Here is a 24,449-nt window from a genome sequence, read left to right as displayed (position 1 = left end):
TCCCTTCCCTTCCCTTCCCTTCCCTTCCCTTCCCATTACAAATGGGTTTTAAAATGAGAACTTATTCCTTCATTGATTTTGATAAGATTTTTCACCTTTGACTTACTTATTAGCGAGGTGAATTGCATTATAGATTTTTTCATGTTGAACCAGTTTTGCAACATGGATAAACTCAACTTTGGTAATGATATATTCTCTTTTTGACACTGCTGATTTGGGTTGCTATTATTTCTTGTTTAGGATTTTTATATCTCTGTTCATGAGTGAGAATGGGCTATAATTTCCTTTTTGATGTCCTTGACAAGTTTTCATAGCACTGTTGTACTAGCCCCATAAAATGAGATCAAGAATGTTTCGACTTTTTCCATTCTCAGAAGAGTTTGAGTAAAAGTGGAATTATCTTTTCTTTGAATGATTGGTAGATTTCACTGGTAAAACCAAAGGTGCGTGATATGCTTGATATTCTTGTAGGGAGATTGGTATTTTCACAGTGGAGAAAAGGATCTCATCTGGATTCTGAATTGCTGCTGTCAATTGTAACTAAATCTGTAGTGCTCACCATGTCAGAAAATACGATTTTGATAAATACATGGGAAAATCATACTTACCAATGTGGGTTTAATGTCATCTGGTTTCATGTAGGATTCACCTTTATTTGATCTGATTAAACAAGCAAAAGACCGAGAAGGACCAGCTGATCACCTTGAATCTGCTTGTGCTCTCAACCTTCCTCTCCAGAGTAATCACACTGCAGCAGATATGTAAGTAGAAGCATTTCTACTTCATTCAACCTGCAACTAGGTTTTGAGCATGGTATAATGCAAGATCCTATATAGAAACTGTAGGGAATAGAATTTTGAATAAGATATCGGTCTTGCTTTGAAGAAGCAGGAATATAAGGCACATGACCCAAATAAAGATCAGATAAAGTGGTACAGAGTGCGGCTGAGATCACTCAGGCTTGCTATAAGGAGGATAGTTTTCATGGTGGAGATGGCAATTTAGTTAGGCCTGAAAGATGGAAAATAGGATTTCTGTATGGAAACTGGAGAGGAGAGAGGAGACACAAAGTGTTCCAAGAGTCAGAAATGGCATGAATTCCAAAGTGTAAGGCCAGGAAGGCAGGAAACATTTTCAGGGAGTACAGATCAGTGCATTTGGGGTAAAGCATAGGATAGGCGATAGGCACAGGAACTAGGGTGGGATATGAGACTAAATCAGTTGATAAGTACATGATGATGCTGATGATGATGGAAGAAGAAAGCAAATAGCTAATATTTATTGAAGGTTCACTGTGTGCTGGACAGTTGCCTAAGTACTCGAGATTCTTTTTTTTTTCCATTTAATCTTCATAACAGCCCTGTAAGGTAGTAGATTCTGCTATCAGCCTCAGTTATCTGTAAAATAGGAATTAGAGAGATAAGGTAACTTGCCAAAAGTTAACAGAAATCAAACCCAAGCAGTCTGACCCCAAAACTCATGTTCTTAAATATTCCAGGTACTATGCCTTTCATAGAAATATGCCTACTATTGTTTCTATTTAGTTCTGTCTAGGAATTGACATTATAATATCCTATGATTAGTTCAGGGACTGTTTTCCAGAGATGTCCTTTCCATGCTAACTTGTACCCAAAGTATTTCTAACATATGGTGCCTCTGCCTTCACATATAAATTTGTTTGCTAGGTTATGCACTAATATAAATAAGTCAAGCCTTATCTTTTTCTTAAGTGCCAGGACGTTTTCTAGGCACTGGGAATAAAAGGCAAGTAAGATGAACTAGGTTCTTCCCCTCATAGCGCTTATATTATGGGGGAAATAAACTAATACTTGATGTGTTTTTAGAGTATACTAAATTTGGGCATCTGGTTGGCTCAGTCAGTAGAGCATGCGACTCTTGATCTTGGGGTTATGAGTTCAAGCCCCATGTTGGGAGTAGAGATTACTTAAAAGAAAAAAGAGAGTATACTAAGTACTATAATGGAAATAGAGTGATGTGAGAGAAACTGAGAGTGTAGGAATGTTTAGGGAAGCTTTTTCTGATAAAGTGATATTTGACCTGAGACCTCAGGGACAAGTGGATGCTGGCGAGGCACACATCTGCATCATATACATTCCAGGCAGAGCAAACAGCAAGTACAGTGGCCCTAAGGCAGATCAAACTTAGCTGGTCCAAGGAACAGAAAGAATCCCAGTGTGGCTGGGGTTAAAGTGAGTAAGAGGAGTTTGGGGGTACAAGACGAGTTTGGAGAGGCAAACTGAGGCCAGACCCTTTAGATTCCCATGGGCCATAGGAAAGGGTTTGGATTTTAGCAGAGCAATGGGAAAGCATTAAGGTTTTAAGTAATGGTGCAGCTTGCTATACTTTGTATTTTTAAAGGGCAATTTTCTGGCTGCTATTTGAAGTGCAGGTGGGTTTGGAGGAGATCAGGGAAGAAGTAGGAAGACCAATTTGGAGAGTTTTAGTAGTCCAAGTGAGACATGTAAGTGACTTGGTCTAAGATATGTCAGTAGAGATAGAAAGAAATGGAATGATCTAGGATGTATTTTAGAGGAAGATTTAGTAAGACTTGGCTTTGCATTGAGTTTGAGGAATTGGGAAAAGGGAGAAATTAAAAATAACTCCTAGATTTTAGATTTAAGTAACTGGATGTAATGTGGAGTCGTTTATTGAGCTGGGAAAAACAGAGGGAAGAAATCAAGAGCTCCCCTTTGGCCTTCTTAAGTTTGAGATTCAAGCAGTGATGTTCTATAGGTTGTTGAATATTTGTACCTAGAACTCCAGGGAGACCAACTCCTGTCCAAGTTAAGTTTGTCTACAATATTGTGAATTAGTGAATTGAAGGGAAATCCAAGATTGGAAGTAGACTAGACCCTGGTACTTAAAAGATTACTTTTAATGGTGATTCCTACATGTAGTAGAAACATCCACAGTAAAGTACAAATCCTCCTTCCTGCTTAGAATTATTTCTCAACTACTAAGACAAAATTAGAGAGTAGATCGGGATTATCCTATAAAAAGCAACACAAGAGTGGTAGAATGTCAGAAATTGAGAGAGAATATTTATTAATATCTCTGTGTTGATTTATGTCTGATATATTTAGTATATAGGTGTAAATCTTCCTGACAATGTATCTGAATACTAGAATTCTGTACTAGGTGGTATTTGTTTTATCATATATATGAACCACAGTTATCAATGAAACATTTTTAAGAGGAAAATCAGAAATATGACAATACTATTTTGGTATCAATAACTTATTCTTTTAACCTGGAGTTATTTTATGATCTCAATCTCACTATAATTATTAAAGTTGAACATATATACATGTGCAGCTATCCTTTTATCAATAAATCAGTAACTCTCAGAAACAACCATTCATTAAAATAGTTAGAAATGATAATGACAAGCTTAGTTTTCCTATTAGGCTGTATCTTTTCCAGCTTGTGTTTAAATAGCTTGCTGAAACTGGTACAGCCACTCTAGCAAACAGTACAGAGGTTCCTCAGAAAGTTACAAATAGAACTACCTATGATCCAGCAATTGCACTGCTAGGTATTTACCCAAAGGACACAAAAATGGAGATATGAAGAGGCACATGCAGCACTATCAACAACAGCCAACCTATGGAAAGAGCCCAAATGTGCATCCATTGATGCATGGATAAAGATAATGTGGTGTAAATATATACAATGGAATATTATGCAGTCATAAAACAAAGAATGAAATCTTGCCAATTGCAGTGACATGGAGCTAGAGTGTATTATGCTAAGCAAAATAAGTCAGTCAGAGAAAGACAAATGCCATATGATCTCACTCATATGTAGAATTAAGAAACAAAACAGATGAACATAGGGGAAGAGGTAAAAAAAAAAAGAGAGAGAGGAAACAAACCATAAGAGACTCTTAACGATTGAGAACAAACTGAGGGGTGATGGAGGGTGGTGGGTGGGGAATGGGCTAGATGGGTGATGGGCATTAAAGAGGGCACTTGTTGTGATGAGCACTGGGTGTTGTATGTAAGTGATGAGTCACTGAATTCTACTCCTGGAACCAGTACTGCACTGTATGTTAAATAACTAGAATTTAAATAAAAATTTTAAAAAATCGTTTGCTGAGAGAAGGAATTTGGTATAGAAAAACAGATTAAATAGATATGTTCGGATGCATGTGTATATCTGTGTGTGTGTGTGTGTGTGTGTGTGTGAGAGAGAGAGAGAGAGAGAGAAGCAGAAAGAGACAGAGAGAGAGACTGTTAGGGAACTTCAAATGAAGGTTTTTTTCTTTGAATATGTCTAGGTATCTTTCTCCTGTAAGATCCCCAAAGAAAAAAGGATCAACTATACGTGTAAATTCTACTGCAAACACAGAGGCACAAGCAACCTCAGCCTTCCAGACTCAGAAGCCATTGAAATCTACCTCCCTTTCACTTTTTTACAAGAAAGGTTAGTGGTGATTATTTTCAAGAAGAAGGACTCTGGAACCTGGCTGTGACTGGGTTCAAATCATGGCTCTTCTGCTTACTAGGTGTGACCTTGGCAAAGTCACTTAATATCTCTATGCCTCAGTTTCTTCATCTATAAAGTGGAAATGATAATAATTATTTTGTAATGATAATAATCTACCTTATAAGGTTTTTGAGTTAATTAAATGAATTAATACATAAAATGCTTCAAACAGTGCCTAGCACATAGTTAGCACTCAGGTGTTGTTATTGTTGCTGCCACTACTTTTGTCGGGCTTTCAAATTTATGTTTGGAAATATTTACCCCTGACATTACTCTTGTTGTGCAGGTGTGTATGTAGAGTTAAGATTGTACAGTGTGCTGTAGTCTAATGTAGGCACATTTCCTGGTAATTAGGTTGTGCAGCCTTCTCTGATTATGTGTGTATGAGGTGGAGCAGGGGTGTATGTGTATATACAGCTGACCCTTGAACAGTGTGGGGATTAGGCATTCTGATCCCCCCATGCAGTCAAAAATCCACATAAAACTTTTTGACTCCCCAGAAACTTTACTAATAGCCTACCGTTGACTAGAAGCCTTACCAACAGCGTAAACAATTGATTAACACATATTTTATGTTATATGTATTATATACTATACCCCTTAAAATTAAGTAAGCCAGAGAGAAGAAAATGTTATTAAGAAAATCATAAGGAAAATACATTTATAGTACTGACCTGTATTTATCGAAAAAAAAAATCCATGTATAAGTGGACCCTCTTAGTTCAAACCCATGTTGTCTAAGAGTCAGCTGTATGTGCAGGTGCACACCCACTGAAGCTCTCTGAAGGGACATGAAAGGCCAGATTCCTCTGTGAGAAATCTTTTTTCTCATTTTATTCAAGTCAGAAATATACTGAGTTTTACAGGCATGTTGTATGAAAACTCTTAAGTTAGAGCAGTGTTTCCAGAGTGTGGTCCTCAACCAGCAGAATCCACCTTACCTGGAAAGTTGTAGAAAGGAAAATTTTTGTTTAGGACCCATCTTAGAACTAGTCAATCAGAAACTCTAGGATGAAGTGCAAAAAAAAAAAAAAATCCTTATTTTAATAAAACTTCAAAGCAAATCTGATGCATGCTAAAGTGAGAACCACTGGGATAGTTTACTAAAAAAATCTGATTACTTTATGCAAGTCTTTGAAAGGTACATTTAAAACAAGAGTCATTATATTTAAAGTAGATGGAAAAAAATTAAATTTTGTGGATTCCTTTTCTCCAGACCTATATCCCAGTAGTATTTTTATAGACTTTCTAAATAAATCTTATGGTAGTATTCAAGTATTATTTTGCCTTCTACATACCTAGCTCTGTACTAAGACTAGGGATTATTTATTCTTAAAGAAAATAGTGGTAGAGGTGAGGTTACTGTTAAAATGCTGTTTACTATTGGTGGGAATGCAAACTGGTGCAGTCACCCCTAGAAAACAGTATGAAGGTTCCTCAAAACGTTAAAAATAGAGCTACCCTGCAATCCAGCAATTGCACAACTGGGTATTTACCCAAAGGATACAAAAATACTAATTTGAAGGGATACGTGCACCCCAGTGTATATAGCAGCATTATCTACAATAGCCAAACTATAGAAACAGACCAAGTGTCCATTGATTGATGAATAGGTAAGAAAGATGCGGTATAAGTATGTAATGGAATATTACCCAGCCATAAAAATGAATGAAATCTTGCCATTTACAATGATGTGAATGGAGCTAGAGTATTATGCTAGGTGAAATTAGTCAGTCAGAGAAAGACAAATACGATATGATCTCACTCATATGTGAAATTGAAGAAACAAAACAGATGAACATAGGGGAAGAAAAAAGGGAAAACCAAGAGACAGACTCTTACCTATGGAGAGCAAACTGATGGTTACCAGAGCGGGAGGTGGGTGAAATAGGTGATGGGGATTAAGGAGGGCACTTGTGATGAGCACCGGGTGTTGTATGGAAATGATGAATCACTAAATTCTACACCTGAAACTAATATTACACTATATGTTAACTAACTGGACTTTTAAATAAAAACTTGAAAAAAACAAAAAAATAAAATGCTGCTTAATGGCATTGTGGTTATAACAATTTAATATTTTGAAAAATCCACTTGTAATTCAAAATGAAAATAAACATGACTAATTCCCCTTATCTCTGCAGTGTACCGACTAGCATATCTTCGACTAAATACCCTGTGTGCACGCCTGCTGTCTGACCACCCAGAACTAGAACACATCATCTGGACCCTTTTTCAGCACACACTGCAAAATGAGTATGAACTCATGAAAGACAGGCATTTGGATCAGGTAAGAAAATAATGCACTTCACCTCTCTTCTCCTACTTATTTGTTAACTGTGTACTGATTTCTTAAAAGATTAGATTCAAATGAGAAGTTAGATCAATTTAGCAGACTTAATATATATGCATTTGTTGGCCACCTTTTATAATTTTGCTGTAATTCTTAGAGCTTTAGAGCTTGAGAGTATTTCAGTAACTTGTTTAATGACATAAAAGATCTTATTTACAAAAATCATTGAAAAACTGTTTATTGGGGGTTTTATGTTTTGTGGTAAACTAGATTTCATGTTAGTATGGAAAAAGCATGAGACTTAAGAACAAGTTGATCTAAAACAGTGCCTATTGAATGAATGAATGAACAAACTAACGAATGACTTAATTTACAGAGAATGATCTCTCATATCTTCCTTTTTCTTCTCTGTATGCAGAATAATAGTATTTTTTTGGTAACAGCTTATTGAGATAAAACTCACATACCATACACGTTACCCATATAAAGTGTATAATCCAGTGGTTTTTAGTATATTCATAGAGTTGTGCAACCATCACCAAAATCACTTTTAAAACATTTTTATCATGCCAAAAAGAAATGCCATACCCTTCAACACTCACCTCCTGTTCCCCTACTTCCTCCAGACCCAGGCAACACTGATCTTTATATGTCTGTAGATTTGTCTGTTTTGGGACATTTTATATAAATGGAATGATATAATATGTTGTCTTTTGTGCCTGGCTTCTTTAACTTAGTGTGTAATGTTTTCATTGTTCATCTGTGTTATAGCTTGTATCAGTACTTCATTCCTTTTATTGCCAAATAATATTACATTGTATGGATATACCACATCATATTTATCTGTTCATCATTTGGTGTACATTTGTTTTCTTCTTTTTGCTATTATGAATAATGTTGCTATGAACATTTATGTACAAGTTTTGTGTGGATATATGTTTCCAGTTCTCTTGGATATATACCTAGAAGTAGAATTGCCAGGTCATATGATAACTCTATGTCTAACCTTTGAGGACTGGCCAGATTGTTTTCCAATATATCCACACCATTCTGCATTTCTACCAGCAGCGTATGAGTTTCCAGTTTCTCCACATCCTCACCAGCGTCTTATTTGCTTTTTTGATTATAATCATCCTAGTATAGAGTGGTATCTCTTTATGGTTTTAATTTGAATTTCCCTGATGGCTAATGATAATGATTGAGAATCTTTTCATGTGCTTATTGGCCATTTATATATCTTCTTCAGAGAAATATCTACTCAGATCATTTGCATATTTTTAAATTGAGTTGTGTATTTATTATTGAGTTATAAGTGTTCTTTATGTAATCTACATAAAAGTCCCTTATTTTATATGATTTGCAAATGTTTTCTCCAGTTCTCTGAGTTGTCTTTCCACTTCCTTGATGGTGTCCTTTGAGGCACAAAAGTTTTTAATTTTGATCCTGTTCTGTTTATTTTTTTCTTTTGTTACTGCTGCTTTTGGTGTATACCTAAGAAACCATTGCCAAATCAGAGATATGAATATTTATCCTTGTTTTTCTCCAAGAGTTTTATACTTTTAGCTCTTACATTTACATTTTGATTGATTTTGAGTTAATTTTTGTGTATGGTGTGAGATAGGGGGCCTAACTTCACTCTTTGGTATGTGAATACTACTTGTTCCAGCACCATTTCTTAAAAAGTCTTTTCTTTCTCTGTTGACAGTTGTCAAAAATCAACAAACTGTGTATGTGTAAAAGTTCATTTCTGGTTTCTTAATTGTACTCCATCGATCTATATGTCTCCTCTTATGCCGGTGCAACACTGTCTTAATTACTGTAACTTTGTAGTAAATTTTGGAATATGGAAGTGTGGGGGCGCCTGGGTGGCTCAGTCAGTTAAGCATCCGACTCTTGATTTCAGCTCAGGTCATGATCTCGGGGTCATGAGATGGAGCCCCACTTGGGGCTCCATGCTCAGCAGGGAGTCTGCTTGAGATTCTCTCCCGCTCCCTCTGCCCCTCCCCCACTCGCACACACACTTTTGTGTGTGCCCTTTCTCCCTAAAATAAGTAAATAGATACATCTTTAAAAAAAAAGAAGAAATAGGGAAGAAATTTTGCTCTTCTTCTTCAAGATTTGTTGTACTATTCTGAAGCTTGCATTTCCATATGAATTTTAGGATCAGCTTGTCAATTTCTACAAAGAAGCCAACTGGGATTTTGATAGGGATTATACTGAATCATAGATCAATTTGAGGAGCTCTCTTAACAATATTAAGTATTCTAGCCCATGCACGTGTGATACGATGTCTTTCCATTTATTTAGATGTTCTTTAATTTTTTTCAGTTATGTTTTAAAATTTTCAGAATTATAGTCTTGTACTTGTTATATTAAATTTATATGCCTCAGTATTTTATTCCTTTTAACACTATCGTAAATGGAATTGTTTATTTAATTTCTTGTTTGCATTATTCATTACAAGGGTGTAGAAATACAATTAATTTTCATATATTGATCTTGTTATCCTGCAGTTTTGTTGAAGTAGTTTATCAGTTCTAATAGTTTTTAGTGGATTCCTTAAGATTTCCAATATAGGGACGCCTGGGTGGCTCAGTCGGTTAAGCGTCTGCCTTCGGCTCAGGTCATGATCCCGGGGTCCTGGGATCGAGTCCCGCATCGGGCTCCCTGCTCCGCGGGGAGCCTGCTTCTCCCTCTGCCTCTGTCTCTCTCTCTGTCTCTCATGAATAAATAAAAAAAAATAAAATCTTTAAAAAAAAAAAAAAAGATTTCCAATATATAAGATCATATTATCTTCAAATAGAGATAGTTTCACTTTTTCCTTTTCAATCTAGATGACTGTTATTTCATTTACTTGTCAAATTGCTCTGGTGTAGAACCTCCAAAACAATGTTGAATGAAAGTGGTAAGAAGGGGCATCCTTGTCTTGTTCCTGGTCTTGGGGGAAAGCATTCAGTCTTTCACCATTAAATGTATCATTAGCTCTGGAGTTTTTGTATATGCCCTTTATCAAGTAGAGAAAGCTCCCATCTATTCCTAGTTGTTTTTATCATGAAAATGGCAGTTGAATTTTGTCAGATGCTTTTTCTGTATCTATTGAGATGATCATTGTAGTTTTTCCCCTTTTATTGTATTGATAAGTGGTATATTACATTAATTGATTTTCAGATGTTAAACCAACCTTGCATTTCGGGAATGAATCCTGTTTGGTCATAGTATATAATACATTTGATGTGCTGCTGGATTCAGCTTGTTTCTGTTAAAGATGTTTACATCTATAATCATAAGAGATAATGGTAATTTTCCTCTGATGTCTGGTTTTAATATCAGAGTACTACTGTCCTCACAGAATTAATTGGGAAGTGTTCCCTCTTCTAATTTCAGAAGAGTTTGTGAAGAATTGGTATTGATTCTTTTTTAAAGGTTTGGTAGAATTCACCAGTGAAGCCGTCTGGGCCTGGACTTTTGTTTGCAGATAGTTTTGGATTATTAATTCAAGTTCATATTTTCTGTTTCTTCTTTAGTAAGTTTTGGTGGTTTGTGTCTTTTCTTAAAATTTTCCGTTCCATCTTAGTTATCTGTTTTGTTGGTATGCAGTTGTTCATAAAGTTCCCTTATAATCCCTTTATTACTGTAAGGTCAGTAGTAATGTTCCCAATAAGAATGTTATTTTCAGCAGTGAATTAGTGTATAAGGGTATAACCTCCAAATATGTATGTTTTACAAGAGTATATTTGGATGTATAAATTCTAGTAGGTTGGATTTTTAAAAGTAGGCACTCATTGCCTTATACTTTTCTACAATATAGAAAGAATATAGTGCTAAGGATTTCTAAAGAGACTAAGTATCTGAAATCAAGATTTTTGCAGAGAGGTACCTTAGGAAAAGAACTGAAGTAGGAAAAAAATGTGAGTTAGCAAAAAAGATACTAGATGGTGTTCTGAATGGGAAGAATAGTAGAATTGGGGCTGGTAGGGTGCTGAGCAAGGGATGATGAGTAGATATTCTTGGCAATAGTAGATATGAGCAAGAATGTTGCAGAGATATGAGTACTTAAATTTGGCTATAAAATTCACACAAATGAAGAAAGTTTGATTTTTTTCAATTTGTAAGGAATCATTTCAAATCTTATTTTTACATTAAAAATAATCTCTTTATTGAAATATAACATGCATATAAAAACATCCATTTATCATAAGGATACATCTTAATGCAAATTCATCAACTGAACTCATCTGTATAACCTGCATCCAAATCAAGAACATTACCTACAATACAAAGACTCTCTCCTGCCCCCTTCCAAGCCCCTTACCACCATCGCCAAGTATATTCAATATTATTTTATCTGATAGTTTGAACCTTTGACACAACTGGCTTTTTTTTAAGTGCTAATTACACAGTTAACTGATTCCAGTTTCAGCTTTTCTGGGAAAAATCTAAGGAACAGGGGTCAAAGTTAGGGTTATTTACAAACCAGATGATCAGTTCTGATAATCAAGATTTGACTTTTGCATTTTGTTCTTTAAACACAATTTGGGTTAAACACTTCACATCACCTTTCAAACTGAGCTCAGGATGGGAAAAGATAATCCTGTAGGAACTTAAATTTCCATTTTCTGAAACTAAAAGAAAGATAACAGTACTTTTTAGAGCACAACTATGTAACAAAATTCTGATATTTTTATATCACATTAATTTACTAGATTATGATGTGTTCCATGTATGGCATATGCAAAGTGAAGAATATAGACCTTAAATTCAAAATCATTGTAACGGCATACAAGGATCTTCCTCATGCTGTTCAGGAGGTAGGTAATCTTCCATGGTAAGATTTTTTTTTGATATATCCATATCTATAATATGGATAACGTAAGTCATTAATTAGATCATATATTCTGACCTTTTTATGTAAATTCACGTATCAATTTTTTTACCTTTGTATTACTGGTTAATTATTTGTAACTAAATGGAATTAGAAAGGTAAAGCACTTTAATATCCAAATTCATATTATAAAGTTAATAAGGAATACTGCATCCTTGCAATAAACAGGATATTTGTAATAAATTTTTACATGTATATATACTTAAAAAAGATCTGTGACATTTCACTTCTGGTAGTGCAGCTATAATCCAAACCTAAGAAGACTGTTTCAGATTATTTTTTCCTGTGTAATATGTGATTCTTACTGTTAAAAAATAATATGATCTATTAGAAAAGAAAATGTAAAGAGATTTTCATTTAACAGGTGTTTTTATTCTTCTTTCTCAGACATTCAAACGTGTTTTGATCAGAGAAGAGGAGTATGATTCCATTATAGTATTCTATAACTCGGTCTTCATGCAGAGACTGAAAACAAATATTTTGCAGTATGCTTCTACCAGGGTATGTTGGAAGTATCCTTTGATTGGGAAAATCTAATTATAAAATGGATCTTACTAAAACATTAAAAAAATAATCTACTTTTTGTTTTTGCCCTAGCCCCCTACCTTGTCACCAATACCTCACATTCCTCGAAGCCCTTACAAGTTTTCTAGTTCACCTTTACGGATTCCTGGGGGGAACATCTATATATCACCCCTGAAGAATCCATATAAAATTTCAGAAGGTGTGCCAACGCCAACAAAAATGACTCCAAGATCAAGGTTTGTGTTTTCTCCTTAGGGAAGGGGCAAAGAGTAAGAGGGTTATTTTGATCCAAGCACAAAAATATAAAGCTTTCTTCACTTAAAACATATTTATTTATATTAAGTGACATGATAGGAATTTGGCAGGAAAGAAAAATGATCTTTTTACTTAAGTGGGTTTACAAATTTAGTTCTCAACTTTCCTGGTTGCTGGGGTCTGTTCTTTTGTGAACAAAGGACAATTTTTGTAGTAGGTTTAAAATCACTTTCATATTTTTTGTAAGCAGCCAGTCTGCTAAGCAAAGTAGATTACTTTTGGTTAAGAATTTTTATTCTGTAGTTTTATTGAATGTCCTGTAAACTCTGTGAACCTGTTCATCTTGCTTTGTTATAAAAATGTAGATGACTGATTAAATGTAGATGACTGTAAATTAAGTCTTTAGAAGTCCATCCTAATTCTGCCTGCAGCTTCCTTACATTACCTAGGGCAGGTGTCATGTCTACTTCGGAAGGGTGCTGTGGATTAGGGAGATGATGAGTATGAAGCTGTTTTAAATTCCTAGATGAAAGGTTCTGTGCAACTACAAATCATTATATTATCTTCCACATCCAACCACAAGTGCTTTGTGGCTTTGAAGTGCTTCCATTGACTTATTATATGTTATCATGGGCTGTTTGAAACTGACCGTATTTGTACAGAGTGGTAGGCAGATTAGCTAGTACAGTTAATGTCTCATCTCCTCAAATTGTCAGCTCATAGAGTTATACTTAATGGGCAAGAAAAACAGGGACAAGGGGAGATATTAGCCTTTTAGAAAACATTTGTGTGGGGTGTTTAATTATATAAATAATGCACACTCATGGTAAAAATTTGAAACTCTACAGGAAGAGATAAAGTAGAAAATAATTGGCAAGTGATATAAATCCTCTTGTGCACCCCTGTACCATCTTTTATTTGGTGTTCTTATAGTATCTGTGTACGATATCTACAACTTACATTCTAAGTTGCTAAGATAATACACCATGTATATTTAATTTACACAGTCCCATATTGCCACATGAAAATGTGTACTTAGGTAATGATAATTGATCCATATTATGCTTACGATGATGGCTACTTGCCAAACTTAGTGAAATCACTTCTCGGTTGAGGTTCTTTAGCAAAAAAAATCATATTCTCAAAATCTTGATAAATCATTGATCAGGCATTAAGAGAGCATCTTAACATTCTATTTATCCAGCATATTTAGATATTCTGCTTTATCAAATATATATAGAATGATGTCCACTTATCAAGGAATTGGAGTACAATAAAATATATCTACTAGTTCCGTGTGCATATGATCATATCCTTGTTATGTGAGGCTAATGCTGTTTTTCAGCTTTATTATTAAAAACAATTATATGGTTCACTCATGGCAACCACAAATTCAAAATCTATGATATATACACACAAAAAATAAAGAGAAAGATAGCCAAACAAACTCTAGAAACTCATCAATCCCAAAGAAAAAGAGCAAGAGAAAAGGAAAGGAACAGAGAATAACTACAAAAACAACCAGAAAACAAGGAACAAAATGGCATTGAGTACATACCTATCAATAATAACTTTAAATGTAAATGGCCTAAATGCTCCAGTCAAAAGATATAGGGTGGTGGAATGGATAAAAATACAAGACCCTCCTATATGCTGCCTACAAGAAACTCACCTTAGACGTAAAGACACATACAGACTGACAGTAAAAGGATGGAAAAACATTTACCATGCAAATGGAAGCGCAAAAAAAAAAAAAAAGCTAGGGTAGCAACACTTACATCAGACAAAATAGACTTATTTATTTATCTATTTATTTATTTATTGGAAATTGACTTTTAATAATGAAGTACAAGGGGGGAAGGGCAGAGGGACTTGTGCCGGGTGGCCAGGCGTCCTGCACCAGGGCCTGGGCTGGCTCCACACAGTGCTGCTGCAGGGGCTGTCACTGCCGCTTGCTGGCCACCTTGCTGGCAAGGTCTTTGGCCTTCTCTGTGGCTGCCGGTGCCGTCTCCTCCACCTTCTCCTGGCTTCCTTGGCTGTCTCAACGAGGGTTTTGGAAGGGGCCTCACCTTGCAGCTTGGCCAAGATGTACTCAAGGCCCTTCATAGTCTTGGCCATATTGCTTTTAAACCCGGCAAGACTAAATTCCTGGGCAGCTCAGGAGACACCAGATAAGCTAGAGGAGACCCAGGCTTCCGGGCGGATTGCGGTCCAGCTGCTGTTATCAGCGTTCACACGGTACACACATCGTTCCTCCACAACCATCAGCCCGGCGTGGTTGATGAACCAGATGAAGGTGGACATGGTCTGGTTCTGCGGGTCCACAATAGAATCCTCCAGGATGTACCCCGAGTGAGCAACATGGGCAGGAAACAGTTGCTCGGCCCAGCGGGGCATCCTATTGGTCTTGGTCAGGACACGCCGGGACAGGAGTTTCTGGTCCGGGGTCACCTCCTGGTGCACTGTGTCTTCCGTCAAGACATGTTTGTTATAGGGATTCGGGTACCGCCGCCAGAAGGCAGTGAACACTTGGTCCCAGGAACTCCGGAGCATGCTCTGGCCCAGGAAATACTTCACCATCGTCCCGGCCAGGGTGGGCTCAGCACCCGTGCAGCATCAGGGCTACGAAGCCGGCAGGGGGGACTCGGAGGCGGGACCGGGGCTCAGCGCACGCCCTGCCAGGCTCGCAGCTCAGTCACCACCACGCCGGGCCCAAGCAGCCGCCACCACCATGAGGAGTTGTTGGGCCAGGTGCAACTCCAAAATAGACTTTAAAACAAAGACTGTAACTAGAGACAAAGAAGGGTATTACATAATGATAAAGGGAGCAACCCAACACGAGGATGTAACACTTGTAAGGATCTCCATACCAAACACTAGAGCACCTGAATTCATAAAGCACATATTAATGGATATAAAGAGAGAAATTGATGGTAATACAATAATAGTAAGGGACTTTAACACCCCACTTACATCAATGGATAGATCATTCAGGCAGGAAATCCATAAGGAAACAGTGTCTTTGAATGACACTTTGCAGCAGATGGACATAACAGATATATATAGCACATTCAATTCAAAAACAACAGAATACACACTATTCTCAAGTGCACATGGAACATTCTCCAGAAAGGATCACATATGAGGACACAAAACAAGCTTCAATAAATTTAAGAAGATTGAAATCATGCCATGCATCTTTTCCAATCAAGCAGTATGAAACTAGAAATAAATCACAAGAAAAAAACTGGAAAAATCACAAGCATATGGAGATAAAACAACATGATACTAAACAACCAGTGGGCCAACAAAGCAATCAAAAAAGAAACAAAAAACTCATGGAGAGAAATGAAAATGAAAACAAAATGGTCCAAAATCTTTGGGATGCAGTGAAAGCAGTTCTAAGAGGGAAATATATAGCAATACAGCCCATCTCAAGAAACAAGAAAAAGTTCAAATAACATAACCTTACACCAACAGGAACCAGAAAAAGAAAAACAAAGCCCAAGTTGAGTAGAAGAAAGGAAATAATTAAAGATCAGAACAGAAATGAATGACATAGAGACTAAAAAAATAGTAGAAAAAAATTAATGAAACCAAGAGCTGGCTCTTTGAAAAGATAAACAAAATTGGTTATCCTTTAGCTAGACTCATCAAGAAAAAAAGAGAAAGGACCCAGATAAAATTGGAAAGGAAAGAGAAGTAACAAGTGACATCACAGAATTACAAAGGATTATAAGAGACTACTACAAAAAATTGTATGCCAACAAATTGGACAACCTAGAAGAAATGGATAAATTCCTAGAAATATAGAATTTTCCAAAACTGAATCAGGAAGAAATAGAAAACCTGAACAGACTGATTTTTAGTAATGAAATTGAATCAGTAATAAAAAAATAAATGTTCAGGCAGATGCATTCACAGGTGAATTCTACCAGACATTTAAAAAAGAATTAATACTTATTCTCCTCAAACTATTCCAAAAAATAGAAGAGGAGGGAAAGCTTCCAAATGCATTTATAAGGCCAGCATTACCCTGATACCAAAACCAGACAAATACCCCCCCCAAAAAAAAGAAAGAAAGAAAACTACAGGCCAGTATCCCTGATAAACATAGGTGGAAAGATCCTCAACAAAATGTTAGCAGACTGCATTCAACAATATATCAAAAATATCATTCACCATGAGCAGGTGGGATTTATTCCAGGGGTGCAAGGGTGGTTCGATATTCACAAATCAGTCAGTGTAATACACCACATCAACAAAACGAAGGATAAAAAATTATATGATCATCTCAATAGATGTAGAAAAAGCATTTGACAAAACTCAGCATCATTCATGATAAAAACTCAACAAAGCAGGTTTACAGGGAACTTACCTCAAGATAATAAAAACCCACAGCTTATCAACATATATCCCACATGATAACATCATGGTGAAAAACTGAGAGCTTTTTCCTTAAGATCAGAAATAAGAAGGATTTTTACTCTTACCACTTTTATTTAACATAGTACTGAAAGTCCTACCCATAGCAATCAGAGAAGAAAAAAGAATGAGAGGCATCCATATTGGTCAAGAAGAAGTTAAACTGTCACTATTTACAGATGACATGATACTATACATAGAAAATCCTAAAGACTCCACCAAAAAACTACTAGAGTAAATGAATTCAGTAAAGTTTCAGGATACAAAATTAATGTACAGAAATCTATTGCATTTCTATACACTAATACTGAAGTAGCAGAAAGAGAAATTAAGAAAACAACACCATTTACAATTGCACCAAAAAGAATAAAATACCTAGGAATAAACTTAACCAAAGAGGCAAAAGACCTGTATCTGAAAACTCTAAAACATTGATGAAAGAAATTGAAGATGACACAAACAAATGCAAAGATATTCCATGTTCATGGATTGGAAGACTTAATATTGCTAAAAGGTCCATGTTTCCCAAAGCAATCTACAGATTCAATGCAATCCCTATCAAAATACCAACATTTTTCACAAACTAGAACAAATAATATTAAAATTTGTATGAAACCACAAAAGACCCCAGATAGCCAAAGCAATTGAAAAAGAAGAACAAAACTGGAGGTTACCCCAGGTTTCACGATATACCTCAGAGTTGTAGTAATCAAAAGAGCATGGTAGTGGCACAAAAATAAACACAGATCAATGGAACAGAATAGAGAGCCCAGAAATAAACTAATGATTATATGGTCAATTAATCTGTGCCAAAGGAGAAGGGGGGAAAGATAGTCTCTTTACTAAATGGTGCTGGGAACACTGGACAGCTACATGTAAAAGAATGAAAATGGACCATCTTTTAATACCATACACGAAAATAAACTCAAAATGGATTAAAGACCTAAATGTGAGACCAGAAATCATAAGACTGTTAGAAGAGATCATAGGCAGTAATTTCTCTGACATCAGCCATGGCAACATTTTTTCTAGGTATGGCTTCTAAGGCAAGGGAAACAAAAGCAAAAATAAACAAGTAGAACTACATCAAAATAAAAACCTTCTGAAAAGCAAAGGAAACTATCATCAAAATGAAAAGGCAACCTAATGAATGGGAGAAAATATTTGCAAACCACATATCTGATAAGGAGTTAATTTTCAAAATTTATGAAGAACTCCTATAACGCAATAGCAAATAAACAATCCAATTAAAATGTGAGCAGAAGATCTGAATAGACATTTTTCCAAAGACGACATATGGATGCCAATGGACACATAAAAAGATGCTCAAAATCACTAATCATCAGGGGAATGCAAATCAAAACCATAGTGAGATATCACACCTATAGAATGACGAGAATAAAAAGGCGAGATAAGTGTTTGTGAGGATGTGGAGAAAAAGGAACCCTCATACACTGTTGGTGGGAATGTAAATTGGTGCAGCCAACTATAAAAAACAGAGTGGAGGTTCTTCAAAAACTTAAAAATACAAATACCATATGATACAATAATTCCACCATTGGGTATTTACCCAAAGAAAGTGAAAACAATAATTTGAAAAGATATATGCACCCCTATGTTTACTGCAGCATTATTTACAGTATTTAAGATATGGAAGCAACCTGAGTGTCCACTGATGTATGAATGGATAAGGAAGATGTGATATATATATCTAGATATATATACATACACATACATACAAGGGAATACTGTGCAGCCACTAAATATATATACACATATATAAAAGGGGATATTATGCAATCATTAAAAAGTATAAGAGCACGCCATTGGAGACAACATGAATGGACCTAGAGGATATAACACTAAGTGAAATAAGTCAGAGAAAAACAAATACCGTATGATTTAAAAAAGAATAAACAAAAACCAGAATCAGACCTATGAATATGAAGAACAAACTGATGGTTGCCAGAGGGCAGGGTAGGATGGACAATATGGGTGAAGGTTAGTGGGAGATACAGGCTTCCTGTTATGGAATGAATAAGTCATGGGCAATAAGAGGTACAACATAATGAGTAGTGATACTAGTGATAATGGTCAGTGATCCTGCAGTCGTGATGTATGGTGGCAGATGGTGGCTACACTGTGGCGAGCACAGCATAATGTATAAACTTGTTGAATCACTCTGTTGTACACCTGAAACTAATTGTGTGTCAGCTATACTCAAATAAAAACAAAAGAACATAAATTATATGGTTCAAACAAGGACAAGCAGAATAATAGATTTCCGATTCTAGGATATATGATAAGTAGACTTTACTATATATCAGTAGAGATCTTAATTAGAATTCTGATTATTAATACTCTAATTTTTTGCTAATTGTTATGTGAGTTTTTAATGAGGAAATGTGAAATTTTAATTGATTACTTACCCATTGATTTACGAAGAATTAAGTATGGGTAAACTTAAAATTTTCCTTTACCTTCTTTAAATGCGGACGGTGGCAGAATACGTTCTTTCAGACATGTAATTCTTTAAAAATCTAAGAGACCAGCTCAGTGTCTGATTAGATTAGCACTGTTAGAATAAGGCCCTAATGACTGTAATTTTGTTGTGGTTCTAGGGTAGAGCAGACCTTTGATTTGGTATTTCTAATAGCTCAGAATGATATACGTTCATCTCTGCACAGTTATATATGATCTTCATTACTAATTTGTATTTTATCTTGACAGAATCTTAGTATCCATTGGTGAATCATTTGGGGTGAGTATTTTCTTTCTATGAAATATAAGGGCATACACTGTAACCATAAAAGAAAGCGCAAATTTCTGTAACTTGAATTGACAAATACTATTATGCAAATACCTCAGCAAGGCATGTTGCATAGAATTTAGAAGATAGATCGATAGCAGACTTATTTTCAAATCAGATTTAATTTCAAGTTATACTCCTAATTGGTGAATTTCAAAGTGGTTTTCTAAACATCCTTTGAGATTATATAATACGTTACATATATTTTTCTAAGCCATCAGTTCCTTGTCACTTGAGCCTCTACATGGAGCCACTCATTACTCACAAATGGCATCTTGCTTCCCTCAGAACAAGAAGAGAGGGAGGGAAAGAGGGAGGTATAGAGCACAATGGAAATCACAGTCTTTTTGTAACTAATATTGGAAGTGATGTTCTATCACATTTGTCCTACTTTTGTCAGAAGCAAGTCACACTAGGTCCAACCTACACACTCGGGGAAGAGAGGATTGCACGAATGTAAAAACTAGGAGGTGAGGATTAGTGAGACCCATTCTAGAGTCTGCCTACCCCACTGCCCCAAATATAACTAGAGAAAGATAATAGTTTGTATACTAAAAGACTGGGTGTTAAAATGTATGTTAGAAATAGTAAATGCTGTGACATTTAGCTCAAGGTAGGCTGCAGCTGTCAGGCTTCACAAAGGACATGTGGAACCACGTAAGTAGGGTTGGATCTGGATACATATAGAGTAGTGGTCCTCAAACTTTTCTGCTTGAAATAACCTCTAAAAGAATTGAGAAAATTTTATATGAACTTACATATTTTAAAGCTGATAACTAAAAATCTTATCATAAATTTAATACACAGGAATCTAGTTTCATATTATATATGTGCTCTAAACTTATTTCCATCAAAACCTGTTTTTGCATTTAATTTTAATTTTTTTTATTTTTACTTTTTTAAAGATTTTATTTATTTATTTGACAGAGACACAGCGAGATAGGGAACACAAGCAGGGGGAGTAGGAGAGGGAGAAGCAGGCTTCCTGCCGAGCAGGGAGGCCAATGTGGGGCTCGATCCCAGGACCCCGGATCGTGACCTGAGCCGAAGGCAGACACTTAACGACTGAGCCACCCAGGCACCCCTGCATTTAATTTTTAGAAAATTACCTCATTTAGGGGCACCTGAGTGGCTCAGTCAGTTGAGCATCTGACTCTTGATTTCCACTCAGGTCCTGATCTCAAGGTTGTGAGATTGAGTCCTGCATCGGGCTCTATACTCAGCTTGGAATCTGCTTGAGATTCTCTCTCTCTGGCTCCCTCTACCCCTCCCCCTGCTCATGAGCACACACAGTCTCTCTCTAAAATAAATAAGTAAATAAAATCTTAAAAGAAAAGAAAATTGCCTCATTTAATTTTTGGAAAAGAAAGCTTAATTAGTAAAGCTAAATCTCACTGTCAAATCAGTCAGTCAAATCGGACCTAATTTCTACCGATAGTCTGGTTTCACTTTTTAGTTCAGATGAACATACTCATACACATCCCTGAGGTAACCCCCTCACTCCAGTTCTAAAGTAGATAAATAAGAAATAGAATTTTTCCATGTGCTTGTCCTTGGATGAAATAAGGTATTGTGTCCTCTTTGGTATTTATTACCAAAGCTTTCTTTACTTTGCTGTGACAAGATTCTCCCTCAAGATATATAGATCTCAGATCATCTCTAGTAATAATGATTCGAAATCTTTTGATATTTGATTTAAAAAACTATGAATTAGCATTTCAATAAATACTATATCAGTAATGGTTTAAAATACATAAACTATATGACTTGTCAACGTAATATCCATAAAGTGAGTCCAAAATTATGATTGACTAGACATTTCACTTCTTATTAGATTCTTGTGATATTCTTTCTGGTTATGCCCTCAAACAAACAAACAAAACCCACAAGGTTCTAGAAAGCCGTTCCAACTTTACATGCTTCTGAGAAGTAGCCCTGGTTTTGTGTGTGGGTGAGTTCCAAAAATGAGGAACCAGGATTTTTAGAGTGGTAGTCAGAGTTGTTGGAGGAAGCGAAGGAGCCTCATAGGGAGAGACAGGGAGATATTTAATTGGGGCAGAGTTAGGTGTAGTTATACTGATTCTAAGATTTTTCCATATCTCATTTGGTGCAATGAAGCAGAAAATTAAAATGCAGATATTACCTCTGCCTGATTTTTGATACCCCTCAAACTACAATTAAGGGTTGCTAACTACAAAATGCTGGTATTAATGATTTAAAATAAATAATTCTGTAATTTGTAGACTTCTGAGAAGTTCCAGAAAATAAATCAGATGGTGTGTAACAGCGACCGTGTGCTCAAAAGAAGTGCTGAAGGCAGCAACCCTCCTAAACCATTGAAAAAACTACGCTTTGATATTGAAGGATCAGATGAAGCAGATGGAAGGTAGGAACAGCTGTTGAATGTTTTTCAGTAGCTGAGCTGGTCCCATGGAGAAGCCAGAGTGCCAGCTCTGCTCCTAACTTCCACCAAACCCTTTTATACCAATTTTATTTGGAAATTGTGAAGATTGCTCAAAAAAATAGGAATATATCCCAAGCTTAACACCATTAAATCATATACTATCTCCTGAAATTCATCGAACATATCAGATATTAACAATCTGATATTTTTTAATCTTTTTTTTATAAAGTCATTAATAAAATTTTGTTATGATTAACATTAGATTTTTAAATGCTTACTCTTGAAAAAAACTATGGTGTTTTATAAGAATCACTGACAAAATGCAAAAGATTATAACTTTGTGATGGTTTGTATTTTAGATGGTTTATAAACCTCTGAAATTAAAAGCTACTTGCTAAGAGTATAAAATAAGTCATTGGAACCACCATAGTTATTGAAAATTTGAGTTTTCCATTTATACATATACATATGAAATATGTTCCCTTTTTTAAATCTGCAGTAAACATCTCCCAGGGGAATCCAAATTTCAACAGAAACTGGCAGAAATGAGTAAGTACTTACCATTTCACCCTACATAAATGAAACCATTGTTTGTATTGCAAAAAGCCTTTGCTTTTTTAAAGGAATAAATACATATAATTCCCTAAATTAGCACACTCGCTTATGCACTTAAAATGTAATCCAATCAAGAATGTACTCTTTACCCACAGACATTTGTGGATTAAATGTATCATGCAAAATGAAGGTCATCTTTACCCTCTCTAAAATCTCTAGTGCAGGAATACTAAGAAGTGAAACCACATTTTCAGCATGAATGGCTGTGGTTAGAAATACCTCAGTAGAGCAAAACTATGATGAGGAACTCTTTAAAAAAAGTGTTGGATATAGGGAAAGGTTTTATAAAATTAGCATATAGGAACATCATCATCCTTATTTGAAGAATAATTTTTTATTCTGTTATTGAACTTCTCTTGTTTGCAAGTTTTAAAACAATGTCAAACAAAAGTTTTCCATTACAGGAAATCAGAATTTTGATAAAGAGCTCCAGATCATTGCCAAATCATTTTCCAAGTTACGCAGAAAATGGGATTCTATCCCAAGCTACTCCAAGACGATACAAGATTAACCCAGGTAGAATAGATGGAAAGTACTTTAAGAAGAAGGCAGACATATACTGACCACCCCCGGGCTGTCCCAGGGACTGAGCTGTGGTAGCGAGTGTGACTTTTCCTAATGTTTCCTGATCATCTGCTGCCAGACCCACCGACAGGAAAAATAGCTGGCCCTGGGAGAGAAGACAAGTACTTTGGAGATAATAAGATTTAAAACTGTTATTCCTAGGTCATAAGACTTATCAGTAAGAACAATACCAGTTGAAATGTGACTTTTTAAAAAGGGGCTTCTCTAAACATGTGCCCCTAAATACTAAGTATTTAAAGTATAAAGTATTTAAAAGAATGCTTTTGATTTTTTTAAACCATTCCTATGTATATTATTTTGAAGAGAACAATTAACACTAACTATACCAAGGGTTTACATGTTTTGGTTAAAACGAATCTCTGTTTGGATTTTACACCAACTGATCCACTTCTGTTTCAACCCTGAAGTAGTTGTGGCATTCCTGCTCAGATCGTGAAAATAGAACGTTTCTGACCAGAATGAGGCCTTGAAAACATTTGGAAGCATTTTGAAGCTCACAAATATGCATTTTACAAGGAGCAGAAAGCTGTAAAAATATGTATGTTTTCTTAGAGAAGAGTTCAGTTGCTGTGATGGGTACATTTTCCAGCTTGCATCGCACTTGGCCGGCCGCAAGGTGAATTCCCGATGCCGATGCCTGGCTGGAGTTCAGGGCCTGGATGCGGCTGCAAACTGGAGGGAAGCAGCAGGAGTTTAAACCCCTAGGGCTAAGGAATTCTTCACTTTTCCTCAAAGGATGGCATTCAAAAACGGCCATCCCACAGTGCTAGATTGGGCAGAGGGGGAAGACTTAGAATTCGTCTTTGCTTTCTTTTCCAAGTGTGAATTTGTGCTACTTTGAAATGAGGAGCTTCTGCCTACCACTAAAGTCAAGTTAAGAATTTTTAAATAACTTGAAGTTTTCTGATTTTGTCTATGTTGTAATTAATACTGTACTTATACGATGTTCCCGTCGAAATTAAGTGAGCCGTGAGCTGATGGCTTTGCAAGGCATCCCCAAGCACAAGGGGATTGCTTACGTTCGGAAGAGTACCACTCCCTTCAGTGGACCATTCTGGGCCAGTCCGGCATTCTGCTCTGCCCCAGGGCCAAACTCAACCTCAGCATCTCTGCAGCAGTGGTCTGCAAAGTTGGGCACACCTGGGAG

At 36.0% G+C, this 24,449-nt stretch overlaps 1 protein-coding gene and 1 pseudogene across 2 annotated transcripts in view; one reads left to right on the top strand and one right to left on the bottom strand.

Annotated features, from left to right (window-relative positions):
- Positions 1-24,449, top strand: part of RB1 (RB transcriptional corepressor 1) — a 151,575-nt gene that overhangs the window by 124,916 nt on the left and 2,210 nt on the right. For both annotated transcript variants that reach the window (XM_081815431.1, XM_081815432.1), the window contains 9 exons: positions 643-761; positions 4,301-4,446; positions 6,654-6,799; positions 11,506-11,610; positions 12,072-12,185; positions 12,282-12,445; positions 19,620-19,650; positions 21,942-22,084; positions 22,602-22,651. In XM_081815431.1, coding sequence (XP_081671557.1) covers positions 643-761; positions 4,301-4,446; positions 6,654-6,799; positions 11,506-11,610; positions 12,072-12,185; positions 12,282-12,445; positions 19,620-19,650; positions 21,942-22,084; positions 22,602-22,651 — 1,018 coding nt within the window. The remainder of the gene's footprint in view (positions 1-642; positions 762-4,300; positions 4,447-6,653; positions 6,800-11,505; positions 11,611-12,071; positions 12,186-12,281; positions 12,446-19,619; positions 19,651-21,941; positions 22,085-22,601; positions 22,652-24,449) is intronic.
- LOC145720759 (PRELI domain-containing protein 1, mitochondrial pseudogene) lies at positions 14,293-18,358 on the bottom strand (annotated as a pseudogene).

This window comes from Leptonychotes weddellii, chromosome 3 (genome assembly GCF_054177405.1).
Source record: "Leptonychotes weddellii isolate Sample4059 chromosome 3, ASM5417740v2, whole genome shotgun sequence".
NCBI lineage: Eukaryota > Metazoa > Chordata > Mammalia > Carnivora > Phocidae > Leptonychotes > Leptonychotes weddellii.
The sequence above is the reverse complement of the archived record's forward strand: the minus strand, read 5'-3'. Positions and strand labels throughout refer to the sequence as shown.